Genomic DNA, 18,951 nt, shown 5'->3' with positions numbered 1-18,951 from the left:
CTCCACCCCAGCCTCCTCCTTTATATTCTAAAGCTTCACCTCCTCCACCCCAGCCTCCTCCTTTATATTCTAAAGCTTCACCTCCTCCACCCCCGCCGCCTCCGTTATATTCTAAAGCTTCACCTCCTCCACCCCAGCCTCCTCCTTTATATTCTAAAGCTTCACCTCCTCCACCCCAGCCTCCTCCTTTATATTCTAAAGCTTCACCTCCTCCACCCCAGCCTCCTCCTTTATAGACTAAAGCTTCACCTCCTCCACCCCAGCCTCCTCCTTTATAGACCAAAGCTTCACCTCCACCCCAGCCTCCTCCTTCATAGACAAAAGCTTCACCTCCTCCACCCCAGCCTCCTCCTTTATAGACTAAAGCTTCACCTCCTCCACCCCAGCCTCCTCCTTTATAGACTAAAGCTTCACCTCCTCCACCCCAGCCTCCTCCTTTATAGACTAAAGCTTCACCTCCTCCACCCCAGCCTCCTCCTTTATAGACAAAAGCTTCACCTCCACCCCAGCCTCCTCCTTCATAGACAAAAGCTTCACCTCCTCCACCCCAGCCTCCTCCTTTATAGACTAAAGCTTCACCTCCTCCACCCCAGCCTCCTCCTTTATAGACTAAAGCTTCACCTCCTCCACCCCAGCCTCCTCCTTTATAGACTAAAGCTTCACCTCCTCCACCCCAGCCTCCTCCTTTATAGCATAAAGCATAAATCTAATTTTGGATTAATTTCCCAGCCCTAACTGTTGATACTATAATGTTATAATCTTATTGTAAGCATCTTCATTGATGCTCATTTTGCATCAAAATATGAGTAATACTAGAAAGAAGAAGAGATGTGCATCAGCACCACTGGATATGCACCAAAAAAGTTGGCACAATAGCCAAACTCTTGGTGCATCTTTCATGAAGTGTAACTGTTCCTCTAATTCCCTGCTTATTACACTTTGGAAAGGCTAAATTCCTGGTAAGGTGTAAAACAAGGCCACATTAGAGCAGCATGGGTGTGTCAGCTCAGCTGTTAATGTATGGTAGATAAGCATCTATCCAAACATGGTAACGGGTTTTGCTTTGAGGGGCTAAAATTTAAATGTGGCCATGTAAAGTGAGATAAGCCTGTGTAAGCCTATAACCAGAGTGGTTTAGAGCATGACTCCTTGTCATGATGACATAACTCCATCATAAGTTGGTTTTTGGGTGTCTGAGAGTAGGGGGACTTCTGGGATGCTGGCATGTTTTCTAACAAGAGCCATAAAGCCAAAGATCCAGGGCGGTGGTTCTGACAGCTGTCAAACAGTGTCATGTTTAAATCTCCCCTCCAGATACAAACACAGCGAACATTTGCCACACATGCTGGAGTTTTTTCAAGCTCCGTGGTGTTGTCAACTTACCCTCCGACAGCTCCAGCTCCAGCTCCGCCAGCTTCTCCCGGACCTCCGCCGGCAGGGTCATAGCGACAGCCGGCGTGGGCTCCAACATCATCGTCAGCAACCCGCTGGAGGTTCTCTCAGCCATGGTGGTCCAAAACGAAGCACAAATAGGTCCAGTGAGTCGCAGGTGAGGAGGACAATGCGGCAGAAGCGAAATAAAAACAACCCCTCCTCACTAAGGAGAGCTAACAGGGTGTTGGTGCGGCTCCGGTGTCGCTGCAACGTCGTACAGATGTGTGAGAAATCTCTCCTACCGTCAGGACACGGCTAGCTGCGAGGCTAGCAGACACACCTGGCTGCGTGTTTCCATGTGGCGTAGTTCCGGACAGGGCCCCCCTGAAGAGTCTCCGTGTCTGTCCCCCGGGCGCTGACGCTGTCCTGACCGTCCGCGGCTGCCTCACTTCAACTGTGGGGAGAACTCATTCAACTCCTCGCCCGCTTCCCACGGCGCAGTCGCCATTGCATCATAGCAACAGCAGCCCCGGCCGTGCGCGTTCACGAGACCTACTCCTGTGTTTGTGTGCGTGCTCGTGTGGATGCATGCCGTCTGCTGATGTTTCTAATAAAACTTGGCTGCCTCCTACTGTCACAATCACAGCGCTGCGGAGCTTTTCACAGGCACGGACCGCTGCTGCCATCAGGTTTTCTCTGCCGTCGTTTGTTTATGGATGTCATCCATAGAAGGAGGAAAACATACAGTCTGAGACGACATTTTTGTTTCTTGTGTGAAAAGTCAGAATATGAAATTAAAGTCCAAAGGTTCCTGGTTTGAATCCCTGGTTCAGATGGGGCCTTCCTTCCAGAGACTTCATGCTTTTCTCCAGCTGCTCTGGTTTCCTCCCATCGTTGTCTCTTTATGTCCTGGGATAAACTGACCACCAGTCCAGGGTGAACCTCCATTTAGGGGAAGGTAGACGCTGGATAGGCTTCAGTCTGAACAGTACGGAAGAGTATTAGGGCCACTGAAAAAAAAAAAAATTGGGGACGTATTTTTTTTCACTTCTGACTTTACTCAATACATAAGCACTGCTGCATTTAATTACAGTGCAACCGATGCAATGTATAAAACACATCTAGCCATGGCTAGTTTGCAGCCCTTGTCCCTGGTTAGGCTTTTGAGAAATAAAACAAATGACACAACAGAATAAAATGGACATAAAAGACTAACAATGGCAGTAGACATAAATGAACAACCACGAAAAATAGATAAAACAGCAGCAGCAAGACAAACATAAACTTCCTCCCAGTGTTCCTCAAAAACATGCTGCTCTCATTACAATATTCAAATCAAGAAATCTTTTTTATTATTTATATTCAGTAAGTGGATCAAAATGATCAGTTTTTGTTTGGCTGGTCAACTAAGGGGGGCCTGTGGGATTTTCTTTCTGGGGGTCCAAAATCCCCAGCTCCACCCCGGTCAGAAATCCCTCTGAACACATACTTTAGGCCTCATTCTGACTAATCTAGATAAACATCTCATTTTCACGTATTTAAAATAATTCAGACTGGTCAGTAGATTTTAAATACGTACAAGGATTTATTTTTTACAGGAAGTTAGTTGAACAAACTTGTTACGATTTGAGATTTTTGCATGTTGGGATTTGAAAGAGTTGCAGACACCTTGTTTTTATCCATCAAATTTATTAAAAGAAAACTAAAATGAAAGAGAGAATGCTCTCTAACTGTTCAACCTTGTCATGGATTTTTAAAATGGATTTTTATGGTCTTGGTTTTGACTTGGTCTCGACTCCCAGAACTCTTGCTCTTGTCCTGGTCTTGGTGCATCCTGGTCTCGGGCATGTCTTGGTCTCAGATAGTATGGTCTTGAGTTTAACATTAGCCTTTACAGCACTGATAACCAACTGGTGGCCCGGGGGCCATTTCAGGACCCCCAAAGCTTCCTGCCCGGACCCCGAAAGATCATTAAATTCAGAAAAGAAGATGTCATGGTTTTAAGAGTATCCTTGGCTTTAAATATCTGCAGCTGTTAAATCCACCCCACAAAACAATTAATATTAAAGTAGTTGGAGAATGTCTTAACATTTGATCTGTTTTTACTGAAATTTACTGTCATAATCAGTCGATATTTAAAAAAGGGTTAAGGTTGGCAGAAGTGCTGCAAAAATGACCAGATAGAGTGGAGAAAAGGGGTTAAAGAGTCGCAAAAATGGGTGATAAGTGGCAAAATGGGTTGTGGAGTGGCACAAATGGGCAGAAACGGTTGTGAAAAGAGGTTAAAATGTTGCAAAAATTGGTAAAAGAGGAAAAAAGGGGCAAGAAAAAGCATCAAAAATTACAAACGACAAAAAAAAGTGCACAAAAAGATGAAAAGGGGTTAAAAAGTGGTAAAAATAGAAGAAAGGGGAAAAAATAGATAAAAGAGTGGTACAAAGGAGATAAAACATGCAGGAAAATTGGGTCAAAGGGGTTAAAATCTTGCAAAAAAGATTTAAAGAGGCAACAAGGAGTTAAAAGTATCAAAAATGTTGGCCCTTGTGCAGATGAACCTGATGAGCCCTGGTTTATGTCAGGATGTAGCAAACATAACTAAAGTATGACAGAGGATTCCAAAGAAAAGGACTGAGTAAAAGCTCTGATCTTTTTAAAGATGTTTTAATGACATTTGAGGACATCTTTCACATACGATATCCCAGGGAAATACTTCTTTAAATACTTGAGAAGTCTCATATATTCAAACAAACCAGTCGCTAACACTTCAGCCAGTCTGAGAGGGAATGATGATCAAGGACTGCAAAAGCAATGGTTTGATGTCATTGGTGTCCAGCTGGATTATGTCTGGTTCCAGTGAATCCTCAGTACCCAAACCTGAGCCATGAAGATCACAAATAATGAATGGAGCAAAATCTGTGAGAAAGCTGCCAATACCAATCTAAAGCGTCTTTAATATAACTGGCCAATGCAGACTTTTATAAGCCCTGTTGAATCACATAAATATAACAGTAATATCCCTGACACGTGTTTAAATGCAGAGATCTCATTTAACATTTATACATTGCATTTGGGAATGAGGTAAAATCCGAACATTTTGGAGGGAAGGGACCATTTAAAGATCATTTTATCTGTAAATATTCATTTAGAATCTATGTATTGTTGCATCTTTATCCATCAAATCTCAAGATAAGGAAAAAAGATTTTTCTATCCTGCAGAAAAATGAAAGAGAGCTATCAGCTGGAAGAAACTGTTGCACCAACATTCACGGCTTGGATTAAAAGTTTGGTGAATTGTATGTAGATGGGAGAATAGTATCCTGAAAATAACCCTTTAAGCCTGTTGTATCATATTTGAGACATGCATTTATGAGACCTCTGTCTAATCAAAGGGATCAGTAAACTACTTCAAAAGCTTTTCAACACAATCAGATAAAAAATGTCCTTCCAGTGGATTATCAGCTGACAAAAATGCCTGACATATCAAATGTGATTAAAAAAAGAGAGAAATTTTAAGGCATTTTTTGTCCTTTTTTTTTGGATTTTGGTAGAAGGTTAAATAAACATTTCAGTTCCAAAAAATGGGATTTTTCTGGCTAAAATTTGAGTTATCAGGCTTTAAGGGGATAAATCTCAGATTTACAAGGAAATATGGAAACTATCTGAGGAATTAAAGAAAAATGTTGATCTAGGACGGAGACTGAGACTCAGATATCTGGAGAAATAAAGGGATAATTCACAGAAAAGATGGAGCAGGATTTGAATCTTTAAGTTTTGGTTTATACTAGGGCTGAACGATTCACAGAAATAATCCAATTGCAATTATTTTCCCCAGTATTGCAATTGCGATTAAACATGCAAATATTTTTAGGTTTCTCGTCATACATATTGTTCAATAAAAGCAATAAATCATTCGATATTGTAACCCACACAATATTACATAGAATATATGAGAGCAAAATTATTTCAAACTTATCTATTTGCAATTATTTTGGCTCATATTGCAAATCTGATAACAGCTGCTATATTGAAGGGGATGATCATTTTTAGGTCAGTCTCATTCTGTTGAAGAATAACATACATAAGTAAAGCAGGATTTTTTTTTTTAACTTGAATGTTTGCATAATGTTCATAAAATCTCTACTGCAAAAAAAGTATTGAAGTGGTAGTTTGACACATTTCAAGTTAAAGAAATATTGCTACTGTTGCGATTTGTAAATTGCAGCAGACAGTATTGGGATTTACTCTAATTTACGATGAATTGCCCAGCCCTAGTTTATACATGGCGCTTATGTATGTGTGCATGCTCGTACGGATATTTTCCTGTAAACTAGTATTTGAAAGAGGGTATGTAATGTTCTGTCTGAAAGAGGGCGGGTGATGAATGTATGCTTTTGTTCTTATGTTTGTTCAAGTAAAAAAGGAAAAGATCTGCAGCATACTGTCTGTAAATTTAATGTGGATTATGCTACAAAGGCCATAGAAACATTGTTAAAAAAAAGTACAACACAGAAGTGATACAGTTAAAAGAATACGAAACATACATCATGTCTCTGAGTACATTTGTTATTAAAACACATAATGAAGACAATGCATGCACAAATACACTTATGGAATGAACAGATTTTAGAGCAACTTTGTACTTCTTTCTTATTCAGAATCACTTTCTACTCAACAAACCTCACCTATACTCAGGTCACGTCTGAAACTATACGAGCTGCCTGCAGAGAAACCAGTAGGTCTAGACCAGTGATCCTCAACATGTGGCTCTGGAGCCACAAGGGGTTCGTTTATCTCTTCATTTGAAATATTTTTCCCCCAGAAAACCTTTAAAAAGGGAAACTTTGACCTCAGAAATGATCCATTCCAAGTCACATTAATCAGTTTGTTTCCCAAACTTATACAGTTGGCTTTTATGTCACCTTTAATTTTCTCTGTATATTTCCATTGCTCTTATTAGCATTTTTTTTGCCATTTATAATCCATTTTTACTGCTTTAAGCCAACTTTAGTCACTTCTTTTTGCCACCTTTTGCTCAGTTTTTGACTCTTTTATCCTGCTTTTTACTGTTTATATTTTTGTGCAATTTTTGCCACTTTTCACCCATTTAACCTGCCTTGTGCCATCAAATACCACTTTTTTCCTGTCTTTCGCCCATTTCAGTCACTTTTCACTCATTTTTTACGTTTTATCACTTTTTAATAGTGCTGTCAAACAATAAAATTTTTTAATCAGATTAATCACAGGGTTGCTGTGGATTAATTTCGATTAATCATGATTAAATATCATTCATTTTTAATCTACATTAATCGCGTTTCATTTTGCAAGCTTGGCGATGCATTAGCCAAAGTGCTCGCACAATCCCTGATGAATGTATGCTTCGCATTAATGTGGTATTTTAAGGTGGAAGTGCTTCGGTGAAAAGAAAACTCCTTCCTGCAATGTGGATAATACTTTATGTACTCTAAGTTTTCAGGGATTTTGAGTCAATCTGCTCTGTAGATGGGTTAACTGCGTTAAAATTTTTAATCAGATTAATCAAGATGATGGATTAATCCACCTTAACACGTTAATTTTGACAGGCCTACTTTTGAACCATTTTTGCCACGTACAGCTCTTTTTTGTCACTTCTCATCCAAATTTTGTCACTTTCTCTCCACCATTTTTGTCACTTGTCACCTGGTATTTGGCATTTTATTTTGCCCATTTTCACCTATTTTGTCTGCTTTTTGACCATTTTGCCCCCTTAACTTTTTTTCATTGCCACTTTAACCCATTTTCCACTTTTCACCACTTAGATTGTGGCTTTTGCAAAGGTATTATTCAATAATTGGGCTTTTTGGCTGAGCAGGGTTGAGTAACGCTGGTCTACAGTCTGCTTATACACTGGATAATAGTTAATATACCAAAACATTTAGATATGAATAATTTCCCCTGTATATTACAATTTCAAAAATAAAATAAAATAGATTAATATGAGAAATAATGACAAAAATAACAACATATTACAATATCAATGATAGAAAGATAGATAGATAGATAGATAGATAGATAGATTTTCTTCATTTATAATTATTTTCACATTTCTGCACGTTTAAGCCTAATTACTTTTATCGCATGCACCTAACCTGTTTTAGCTGCACCTTGGAGAGCAAAAGCACCACTGGAATGCATCCTTCAGTTTATACAATAAGTCACATTTGCTGGCATAAATATTAAACTATAAACAAGCACTTAAATATGTGAGGCTACATCTATGAAAACAAGCATGAGTGTTTTAGTCAGCACATCCACTAGATGTCAGTGTTTCCACAATTCAAAATGTTCTTAACTGGCAGGAAATGTGTTGGACTGTCAAATAAGGAGCTGTCAGTATTGAAGGTGAAATCAGAGTTAATGTAAGTAAAGATCTTTCCGCAGAGTGTGTTTCAGTTCAAAATGGTACTTTGCTTCTGGGTTCCTCCTGTTGTGATCATAGATGGCTCCGTTCATTTCAGTGTGAACATCAAGCAGGTTTGTTCTCCTGGAGAAAAGAACAAATAAAAGATTAGATTATTGTCTGCAGCTTTTTTGGAGTGTCAAACAGAAGCTAAATGATCTCTACCTCCTTTGGCTTCTTTGCAAGGCATCAGTCAGAGACTTCAGGTAGACAGAGCGATGGTTTTCCTGCTCCAGCAGGCGCTCATCTGTCCAGCAGTGACTCCAGAACACATCTGCACCTGAAGGGATGACTTCACCTCTGGACAGCCCGTCTGTCTCCAGGTCATCACCCTGGTGCTGCATCCTGTCCCAGGGCTGAGACTCAGGCACGCTGTACCTCTGGATGAAGAAGAGTTTGGGCTTGCCGGCCAGCATGGGGCACGCCTCTGCCGTGAAAAGTCGCCTGATGCTGTCCAGGCTGAGACCCACGACGTACGAGTCTGTGCCGAGGAGATGGCTGTCCGTGCCCCGGCTAATGACGCAGCAGATGAAGGCATCACCTTTAAGGCTCTCTCTGTGTCTGAACGTCTCTCTGAGAGCGGCGAGAGTGGCGTCCACACTCAGCCACTTATGGAGGACGACACTGAAGTGGAGAGCTTTGAATGCCTGTTCCAGCATGTCTAAAAGAGGAAGAATAAAGCAGAGAGTAAACTTCAGTTTGTGACCTGGGCCTGTATTTACAGAAGCCTATGAAATGGCCCTGCTTTCATTAGGGACAGCCATCAATACGAGATGGGCTGCTAATTATTTTCACAGCAGAGACGGAAAGACTTTATCTGGATTAAACAAATGAGATTACAAGTCTCTAATTTAATCTGGCGTTGTAAAACAGATCATTCATGTAAACCTGCTGCACTGTGGAGGAGAGAGAGGAATCTCTGGTCATATATCATCACCAGGCCTGTCCACAGAGTTTACTGGCCCCCTGACGAACCCAGAGAACGGGCCCTAGGTGGGATTTACTGATGATGTCAGCGTGCCAGATGAGTAGCAATGGTGCTAACAGTTACTTCAGTCTGGAGATGTTTTCTGATATTCAAATTACTTTTGCCACCTATTTCCACACATTTTTTGCCACTTTTCGCTCATCTTTGTCACATTTTAACAATATTTGCCACTTTATCACCAGTTTTCTTCATTTTCCTGCCCATTATTACCCACGCCGATGAAATCGGCAGGGGGGTTATGTAAAGGGTTCCGTATCTTTGTGTGTGGAAACGGAAAGTTGGATCTTCACCAAACTCTCAGGGAATATTGGGATAGTGACAGGGAAGAATCGATTAGATTTTGGTGATGATCCACACATCCATTCGGTTTTTCTCAGACTTGGAAATTTTGAACACCATAGTAATCAATGGGTGCGTGAGTTCCTCAGTGGCGCTGCTTCAGTGTGGGTCTGCTGCCTCAGACGGCCACTCTAGTTGAACCTTTTTTGCCTTTTACAACCCATTTCTGACACTTTTTTCAAATTAAATAGACATTGTTGCATTCAATTCCAGTGCCATCAATGAAACGTGTACCAGACTTCTAGTCATCACTGCTGATGAAGGCTAACAGCTGCATGCTGTGGTCTATCTGCTACTACTCTGACATGAACCACAGTCTCTTTATGGCCTGGCTGTTCAGTTTTCCTGTCATCCCTCTGGTCTCTGGTCCCTGGTCTCTGGTCGTGAACCTGAGGGCTGTGTGCTCCTTTTCCCTGCTTTGGCCTTTGTTGTCCATTCTACATTTACAGTCATGCAGTTTTAGATCATGTGGTTTCCAGTACTTCCATCTTGTGACCTTGTGTCAAAAACTCATGGTTTAGTTTGGGATTCATGTCTGAGCTGTTTAAAGCTCCACTAAACAGTTATTTCAGATTAGTCATATGGTTTCCTATAAAAACCCACCCAAATACTAGAGGATAGCCCAGACACAGCAGCAGTATGTAGCTTATAATGAGACACACCAGTGCTAGGGATCATCTACCCTTAGTTTAGAGTTTTAGCACATTATTCCAGTTTTAACTTTCACTTAAGAATGCAGGGCTTTAGTTTTTTACAATAATATTTGTAGTGGTGGTGAAATATCTCACCTATATGAGCACATATCTTACCTCCATCATTTCCCACACAGTCTATGATAACACAAACTCCTCTGGGATTAGAGTTGAACTTGTATCTGTCCACCTGACTCTGCAGAACAGGAGAGCAGACAAAAACGTCACTACATCCTCTCATCAAACACGGGGATACGGCGCTGTGGGAAAGAACTTGGCCCTTCCTGATATATATCTCATCTACAAATTTATCACGCTTATATGTTTTGGATCATCATTACTAATTTTAATATTAGACAAAGATAACCTGAGTTAATACAAAACGCAGTTTTAACAATCATTTCATCCAGCCTTACAGCTGACCAAACAAGATAAAGATTTTATTTCCTTTTTTACTTTGTTGGCTAGAGCAGTGGTTCTCAACCTTGGGGTCAGGGGACACTGAGAGATAACCAGATAACCCCTTTTTGACAGTTTGTATCAAATTTTATCCCGTTCCACCCCTTTTTTGCACTTAAAAGCCATTTCAGCCACTTTTTAATTCCCTCTTACCACTTTTTGTGCCCGTTTTTGCCACTTTAATCCAAATATATTCTTTAAAAATCTAATTTCACCACCTTTTCCACAATTATTAACCAATGTGAGCAATTTTTAACCCATTTAAATTATATTTTTAACAAAAGTTATTTTCATTTTAAGAAGGCTATTAACTCCACAAATGAATGAATAAAGATATTTGTTTCTTAGATAAGAGTGGTTATTATCCAGGTCAAATATCAAATATCGATATTACAGTTTAACTTCACAGTGGACCATGGTTTTGCTGACCTCCATGGTCCTCCAGTTTGATTGGGTCCCAGAGACCTCCCCCTTTATCCCCCCTAATGGCCAACCTTGTCTCCACATGACTATTCTAGAATGTTCATGGCTGTGTTCAACCACCTCCAGGTACAGAGGGGGTCCTTGGTCTCTAGCACCTTTATCAGCACATTTCACTCTGTGTATGTGGTAGTACTGCCCCTCAACAGTAGGTGGCAGCATGTAAACGGTGTATGTTGATAAGCAGAAGTGATCTAGGAAGGACCATTTATCATGTAAAATAAAAAGAAGATTGGAAAATTTATTTTAAAGGTGCTACTGGCATCTTACAGTAGGGGGCGCTACAGCAGCCACAAGGATCAGGACAGGAGGGCGGAACTTTTTCCTAAGTGGGGAGGGCCAGCTGAACCTGAGGGCAGGGTTAAATCCCCACATGACATCATGAGGGAAAATCTGAGAACAGCTTGTTTCAGCACACATTTTCTGAAAGGTGGAGAAAGAGGGGGTCCTGATTCTTTGGGGGATTGCGGACAGGGGCACATATTTTTGTTAGAAAAGCCTGAAAAAGTGATTTTTGCATAATATGTGACTTGTAAGGGATTCAGGTCTGATTGTGGTTGGTGAAACTGAACTCAGCTTTCCAAAAAATGAGGTTATTCACAGTTAATTCATGATTGGTTAATAAACTTTTCACATTGGGCCAAGTTGGCTTGGATGACTTTTTCCCATAATAAATGAAACCATCATTTAAAAATTATTTTTGTATATACTCAAGTTTTCTTTGTCTTTCTTCTTCTTTCTATGAAACTTATTTTATGATGTGAAACATTTAAGTGTGACAAAAAATAAGCAATCATGATGGGAAATACTTTTTCATGGAACTGTATCTAGAGGAAGCAAAACTGCACTAACAGTGAGGGAAACCTACCTGACAGCTCTGCTCTCTGTATGCAGTCACGCATAGATTTTCTGGTGCTGAGGAAACACAGAAACATGGTTATTTAACAATCAAAGGGAAACTACAGAGTACACTGGGGCTGCAGGGTTTCTGTAAAGACCACCGTTAAAAAATAACATATTTATATTAAGTGCAGTGTTAATTTCATTGACTAAAAATGTTCAACAGCCTTTTCTCCATGACAAAAACTAGACTAAGACTAACAAAAATAGATCTGTGATGACTAAAACTGACAAAAACTAAGTTTAGTTTTCATCAAGATGACTAAAACTAGACTAAAATGTAATGTAGTTTCTGTCGGACATTCAAAATCTGTGATATTTCTCCACTGTGGGAAAATCTGCCCAAAACAATGCATCTGTATCTATTCTGCCTCTCAGCTGTAGAAAGCAGGGACCCCAGGTTAGACAGAGAACACACTACCATGATTTGGTACCAGATTTAGACAACAGAATAATGCTTGGACTAAAAGTAAAGACTAAACTGTGAGGACTTTTATGGACTAAAACTAGACTAAAACTAAAAGGATAGAAATGACTAAAATGTGACTAAAACTAAAATACATTTTACTTAAAGACTACAACTAAGACTAAAATTAAAATAGCTGCCAAAATTAACACTGATTAAATATAGATATTAAATACACATGCACTCCTGAAAATGTTGAGACATTCCAGGACTCTGCATGTTCCCATATGTCCCTCACACTTGGAGGTTTCACTATACAATGTGAGGGGGAAGAACATGGCTTTAAAAAGGCCAATGTGGAAACGGCAGGCAAAGAAACAGCCTCAAATAACACTATGACAGTTTCTGCCTTAATACTCTGTGTAATTTTACATATCTGCAGCATCAGTAAATGAGTGAAGAAGAGCACGCAGCTTCTGACACCCACCATGATTATATTCAACTGTTGCATGATGCAAACATTTCATGAAGTCATGAATTGTCTTTTTTTTTGATAATATTTGCTCATCCACACATCCGTTCACTCTGGCTTTAGATGAATGAACTTTCATGAAGCCTGTCATACCTCTGTGGATCATCTGTCCTGGTCTAGTCTGATGTGGAGACTGGGAATTGTACGGTGTGGTGGCAGGACACTTAAGAGAAGATATGTCCATAAGATTTATGTTTTAAAAGGGACAAAATCATAGATGCTGGTACATCAACATCTGTGATTATGTAGGTAAAGAAATCATAGATCATGTCGTACTCACAGGAGCGCTGAAGAGCTGCTGCTGAGGTGACTGCTGTGCTGAAGATGCAACTTTAAAAACAGACAACAAACATAGTCAACCCAGAAGGACACAGCATAACACAGGTGTCACATGACCTTTAAATGTTAATTCATGAAGTTCCTGAGTGAAACCCACTGAACATTCTGATGTGGTTATGTGACTGGTCCATAAGGGGGGATATGGGGGAGAACTTTCTGGGGCCCAGCCAAACTGGGGGCCAGTTGAAGTCAGCAAAAACATGAACCATTATAAAGTTAGGCTGTAATAATCATATTTGATATTTTTAAATATATATACAGTGCTTAACAAATTTTTAAGACCACCCTAACCCTAACCAAAGTCAGGTTTCTGCCACAGCTGCCCTAAATTAACAGCACTGGTACTTACCAAAATCATTTTTATGTTCCTGCAATGGTTAATACACCAATATGTAGAAGCTCTTTAACCCAAATGATATTTTTAATGCTAAAATAGAATTATTATTTTTATCTATGAATTTTCAAATTTACTGATTTACAAAAAAATTGAAAAATAGTAAAGCACATTAATATTTATTGATGAATATGTCAAATTATAGTTTTTTACCGTCATTCCTGAAGAGAAAAATGAGTTTTAGTGGTTGAATGTTATGCTTGAATTATTTCTGACTTCTCAGAGAAGCCCAGTGAGCCAGCTCAGATTTGGGTGAATTCAGTTTGAAATTCCTCATTCCTGTTCAAAATGGTGAAATGTGGAGAGCTGACTGAAAATGAAAGAGTCTGCATTAAAGCACTTCATGATGCTGGATGGTCTCTGAGACAAATATGACAGGTGGTCTAATAAATTTGTTAAGCACTGTATATAATATATATATAATGTTTTTTAAGTATATGAATGGGTCACAAGTAGCAAAAATTGGCAAAAAAAGTTGACCAGATATAGTAAAAAGGGCGACACACTGACAAAAATGAGTTTAAAATGAAAAGAAATTGATTGGATGTTGGAAGAAAATGTCAAAATGAATGGCAACAGTGGTAAAAAGGGTTCACACAAAAAATTAAATGTACAGTATTTTGCAACAGCAAACAAGAGGTGGCCACTTAGTGACCATTTTTGGCCACAAACAGACTGAGAGGGTAGTGATTTTGAACAAACCCAGAGGGTTAATACATCTATGTTTTCTTTACATATTTACCACCACACATTTTTGCCTTAATATTCCCTTGACTGTTGGGAATTCACCCCAGATGAATGAACTTCAGTTTAGCCTGTCTTACCTCTGTGGATGATCTGTCCTGGTCTTGTCTGACGTGGAGACTGGGAACTGTACGGTGTGGTGACGGGACACTAAAGAGAAGATATGGAATCAGTAACATCTGTGATTTAGTCCTTCATGAAGCATAAACCTTATGGACATGTCATACTCACAGGATTACTGCAGAGCTGCAGCTGAGGTGACTGTTGTCCAGGAGATGCAACTTTAAAAACAGAAAACAAACATAATCTAAGCATTAATTACTGAATGTCATCAAATGTGACTTCTTCTGTGAACTGAAGGATGCTTGAATGGTGTTTTAGCTTCCCACAGTTCAATAAATGCAGAGATTTCCATGTGCCAGTGATCAGCCAAACAGCCACTACTCACTTCATTATAGCCAGCTACTTCTCTGTTTGTTGACTCAATACTCAAACAGGTTGAAACTTGTTCTTCCTGGACTTTTAGATACATTTTAAGAATATATCAAGTAGCTTAAAGTAATTTTGGATGAAAATGTTTCTTTGCAACAAACATAAAACTAAAGTCCTGGTGCAATAACTATCAAAATAATGAAATAAGATAGAATAATCAGGTCTTGTGGTATTTAAGTGAAAGCCTATTCAGTGAAGTGAACTGTTTCAATGGCATCTGAGCATCAGATTTGCATTGATCAAAGATTTTGTGCATGATTCCTGAAATCTCACATCAGATTTCAGGACTTCTTAAACCATCCTAAGATGAATGAATCATTGGTCATATTCCTGGTCATACTGGTCATATTCCAGGTCTGTTGGAGGCCCAGAGCCTCCAACAGACCTGCACTCCAGACTCCTTTTCCTCCCCCACCTCAGCGACACCGCTCACTATCCAGGAGAGAGACGTCAACAAACTCTTCAAGAGACAGAGGCCCCGCAATTCAGCAGGACCTGATTCTGTCTCCCCCTCCACCTTCAAGCACTGTTCCAATCAGCTGCTACAACACTCATGAACACTGCTGCTGATCCACCCCTCCCTCCACCCTCCACCTGACACTAACTTCATGCAGCCCCTCAGTCACTGACATCCCAGTGATGCACAAACTCTGCCCAGCTCAAGTTGGGTTACATTAACCCATAGTGTGTAAATTACTGTACATGTCTTATTTTATTTTATGACTATGTAAATAACTGTATATATTTTATTTTATTTTATGTAAACAACTGTATATACCTGATTTTATTTTATTTTTTTATTCCAAATATTAATGCATGCACCTTACCTTATTTTTATCTTTTACCTATTTATCTATTTTTCTCTTATTTTGATCTACCCTGTGTACTCTGCACCAAAGAACACCAGAACAAATTCCTTGTAAGTGTAAAAAATTTTACATACCTAGGTTTTATGATGTCTTTTTAACTTGATGTACTTTTAACTTTTGGGACTTTATGATGTGTCTACCAGGATGATGATGTTTTCATGGGTTCTTCTGTTTTTGGCATTTTGTCTTTCTTGTTGTGTTCTTTTATTGTGTTATGATGCTTTGTTTTAATTGTGATTCTGCTTACTGTCAAAGCACTTTGTAAACCTTTGTTTTTAAAGGTGCTATACAAATGAAATTATTATTCTTATTCTTATTGATATTCTTACAACTATTATAACTATTATTGTTACTGTAATTATTATTATTATCATTATTATTATTAATATTATTATTATTGTTATGATTATTATTGTTACTATAATCATAATTGTTATTGTTATTAGTATTATTATTATATTACTATAATTATTATAACTACTATTTCTGTTATTACTATTATTTTTAAGAATATTACTATTATTACTATTATTATTATTATCATTATTACTCCATAAATCCTTGAAAAGCCCCATAAATGACAAGCTTGATAGCAGAAACTCATGACCCTACAGAATATAAATAAAACATGTTGTGATGGTTTGTAAAAAATAAAACCTCCTAATTTATTGAAAATAGCACAAGACGGCTTTTCAAATAATGAAAAATACAACAATTTGAGGAGAAAGTTGATCCTCATTTTGAATTTAAATTGAACAACAGCTTTCAAAAATGCTGGGACAGTTGCAGAGATAGACTGGAAAAGCTGTGAATTGCCTACAGAGGTTTGTTTCATACTTTCATAACTGCCTCTGAGAAATGCTTCAAAATGCTTTTAGACATGGTCACTGTGAAAAATGTGTTGAACGGGTAAAGAAGTTTTACATTATTTTGTGTTTCATTTCTCTATAAACGTATTTAGCTTTCTTTTCCTCAGTCTTAGCGGGGTTGACTTTCGTCATGGATTTCCCACAGGTTTGACACAAAGTATCACACTCTCAAAGCAGAAATGCATGAATGACATTTTTAGATGCTTGTGTCAAACCTGTGGGTCATTCATGCATTTCTGCTTTGAGAGTGTGATACTTTATCACATGTTGTGAAGAAGCTCTTCCCCTCCCTCTTTCTATAAACTCCCACGTTTTCAAGGCAGTAAGAAAATCTACATTTCTCACCTGAATTCTTGTACTTCTTCACTTTTTTGGCCAGGTCCACCCTGCTAATGTTCATTAAACATTCCTCTACAAAGTCCACGCTCTCTGGTGAAACTTTATCAAGCTTCTCTAGTTCAATGATGACATCCAGGAAATTCTGTAAGGGAGAAATGACAAGGGGAAGTTTGGTTTCTACAATGTTTGATGTTCACATTTTGGTGTCAAATGACCAAATCTCCCCACCCACACACATACCAGTCAGCACATGAAAGCAAAACCAAGGCTTACCTTTGCTCTTTCAACTTTTTCACGTGGTAATATACCGCTCAACAAGAACTTCACACTATCCAGATCATCTGTGGCCAAATCTTCACTTATGTCAGCCATCAATACTCTGCAAATGAGGGAAAACAAACCTTCAGATCCACATGTAGTAGTTACTGCTAAGGTGGATGGCATAGAGCAGTTTTACCTGAACTGTGGCAGACTCTGCCTGTATGTGACAGTCCTCTCCACCTCCTCCCTGCTGGTCTGAAACACCTTTCTAAGAATATCAAACCGTCTCAGCTGGCACATGAGCTCAGTCAGGACCAGGTGACCCCTCTCCTGCCTCAGCACTCTGGATTTCAGGATCTCCTTCACATAAGCCACACTAGAATCGGAGTCCAGACTTCCGCACAGGTACAGGAGGCTCCGTCGTTCACAGCTGCTCAGAGACTCTGCTATCTGGTTTATGGCCTGGAGCTGATACTGGTCTGCTATAGCCACGGACATAGCTGGACAACGAGTCGATGCAATTCTATGTCGATTAACCGAGAACGACGCCGTATGCTGTGTGCATGTGTCAGAAAGAGGACGGCCGTAATGACCGTCGAAAACTAAGCAAAGAGTCTCTACTGCGGAATTTGGGGCAGTGCGTTGGAAAAGATGACGCACGTCTAAACGCGGAGGGGGAAGTACGCAAACTTACTACTGAAAGCCACGGAGTCCTGCTATACTCACCGAACTGCTGATCAAACGAGCTCCACAATGTTGGACACGAAATCAAAGCAGAAATACACAAATTCTGTTCGCATTTCCTAAAGCGCACAGAGGCTGCGACAGCTGAAGTGAAAGTGAAAGTAACCTACACTCTTGGGGGAGGAGGGCGTGGCCAGGAGAGTGGAGTTAGCCACTTTTATCAACAGTCCCTGACTGCAGACGTGGATGCTCATTTATAAAGATCCAGAGACACGCTGCTTAAAGTCAAATTAATATAAGAGAAGCTGTGAAAACTATAGAAGTCAGGCAACTCTTCATTTCAACTTTACATCTTAAAACTATGACTTATCTCATAATTACGAACTTTTATCTCATAATAATGACTTTTATCTAATAATTATGACTTTTAACTCATATTTATGAACTTTTATCTTAGAATTATGACTTTTTTATCTTAGAATTTCTACTTTTTATCTCATAATAATGACATTATTTCTTATAACTATGACCTCTGTCTCATAACTATGACTTTTATCTCAAAACTGATTTTTTATCTCATAATTATGACTTTTTATCGCATAATTCTGACTTTTTATCTCAGAATTTCTACTTTTTATCTCATTCTGACTATAAATCTCATAATTCTGAACTTTTATCTCGTTCTTTGGACTCATGTCCTTATGACGTTTATCTCATAATTATGACTTTTTATCTCATAATTTAGACTCTTTATTTCATGATTGTAACCTTTAATCTTATAAATATGACTTTATATCTCATAATTCTTTTTATCACCTAGTTTCAACTTTATATCTCAGAATTTGGACTTTTTATCTCATGATTGTGACTTTTTCTCTCGTAATTATGACTTTTTGTCCCATAGTAATGACATTTTATCTTATAATCATGACTTTTGTCTCATAATAGAAATTGAGACATTTAATTTCTAATTCCCAGAAAATGTCTGTTAACTAGGTAATCATTTAAATGTTACTGCTACTTTTAAAATTTAAAGGCAAGATAGAAATTAGATTAAAAATTAAGTCCACATCAAATCCGCCATTGAACAGATATATATATATATATATATATATATATATATATATATATATATATATATATATATATATATATATATATATATATATATTTGGTTTTTTTTTTTTTTTTTTTTTGCACCCATTTTTAAAGACCTCAAAAAGCCACCCAAACCTGGGCTTGACAAGCTTCTGTAAGGGCTACTGGTCAGTCAATGATTAAACTGGTAAAACCCCATAAAAATCTTTACTTTAACTCATAATTATCAAACAATCACAACAGAAGCCTTAAGTTC

General features: G+C 38.7%; 2 protein-coding genes across 6 annotated transcripts in view; both read right to left on the bottom strand.

The window, feature by feature from the left end:
• dip2a (disco-interacting protein 2 homolog A) overlaps positions 1 to 1,890 on the bottom strand; it is a 167,562-nt gene extending 165,672 nt beyond the window's left edge. For all 4 annotated transcript variants that reach the window (XM_041806693.1, XM_041806694.1, XM_041806695.1 and 1 more), the window contains exon 1: positions 1,384 to 1,890. In XM_041806693.1, coding sequence (XP_041662627.1) covers positions 1,384 to 1,507 — 124 coding nt within the window. In that variant the 5' untranslated portion in view covers positions 1,508 to 1,890. The remainder of the gene's footprint in view (positions 1 to 1,383) is intronic.
• A 4,686-nt stretch (positions 1,891 to 6,576) lies between these two features.
• On the bottom strand, positions 6,577 to 17,769 carry LOC121523134 (CASP8 and FADD-like apoptosis regulator). 2 transcript variants are annotated; one of them, XM_041807914.1, is made up of 11 exons: positions 17,640 to 17,769; positions 16,926 to 17,031; positions 16,659 to 16,794; positions 14,315 to 14,364; positions 14,164 to 14,233; positions 12,887 to 12,936; positions 12,700 to 12,769; positions 11,637 to 11,683; positions 9,947 to 10,025; positions 7,976 to 8,471; positions 6,577 to 7,894 (listed from the first exon to the last, which is right to left on the bottom strand). In XM_041807914.1, the coding sequence occupies exons 2-11, from the start codon at positions 17,022 to 17,024 to the stop codon at positions 7,765 to 7,767; spliced, it is 1,227 nt and encodes a 408-aa protein (XP_041663848.1). In that variant the 5' UTR covers positions 17,025 to 17,031; positions 17,640 to 17,769; the 3' UTR covers positions 6,577 to 7,764. The 2 variants fall into 2 exon arrangements, with proteins under 2 accessions (XP_041663848.1, XP_041663847.1); XM_041807913.1 differs by having other exon boundaries at positions 17,110 to 17,768.
• Between the last annotated feature and the right edge of the window lie 1,182 nt (positions 17,770 to 18,951).

The sequence above is a fragment of the Cheilinus undulatus genome, linkage group 15, assembly GCF_018320785.1.
Source record: "Cheilinus undulatus linkage group 15, ASM1832078v1, whole genome shotgun sequence".
Taxonomy (NCBI): Eukaryota; Metazoa; Chordata; class Actinopteri; order Labriformes; family Labridae; genus Cheilinus; species Cheilinus undulatus.
Note: the sequence above shows the minus strand (reverse complement) of the source record. Positions and strands in the feature narration are given on the sequence as shown.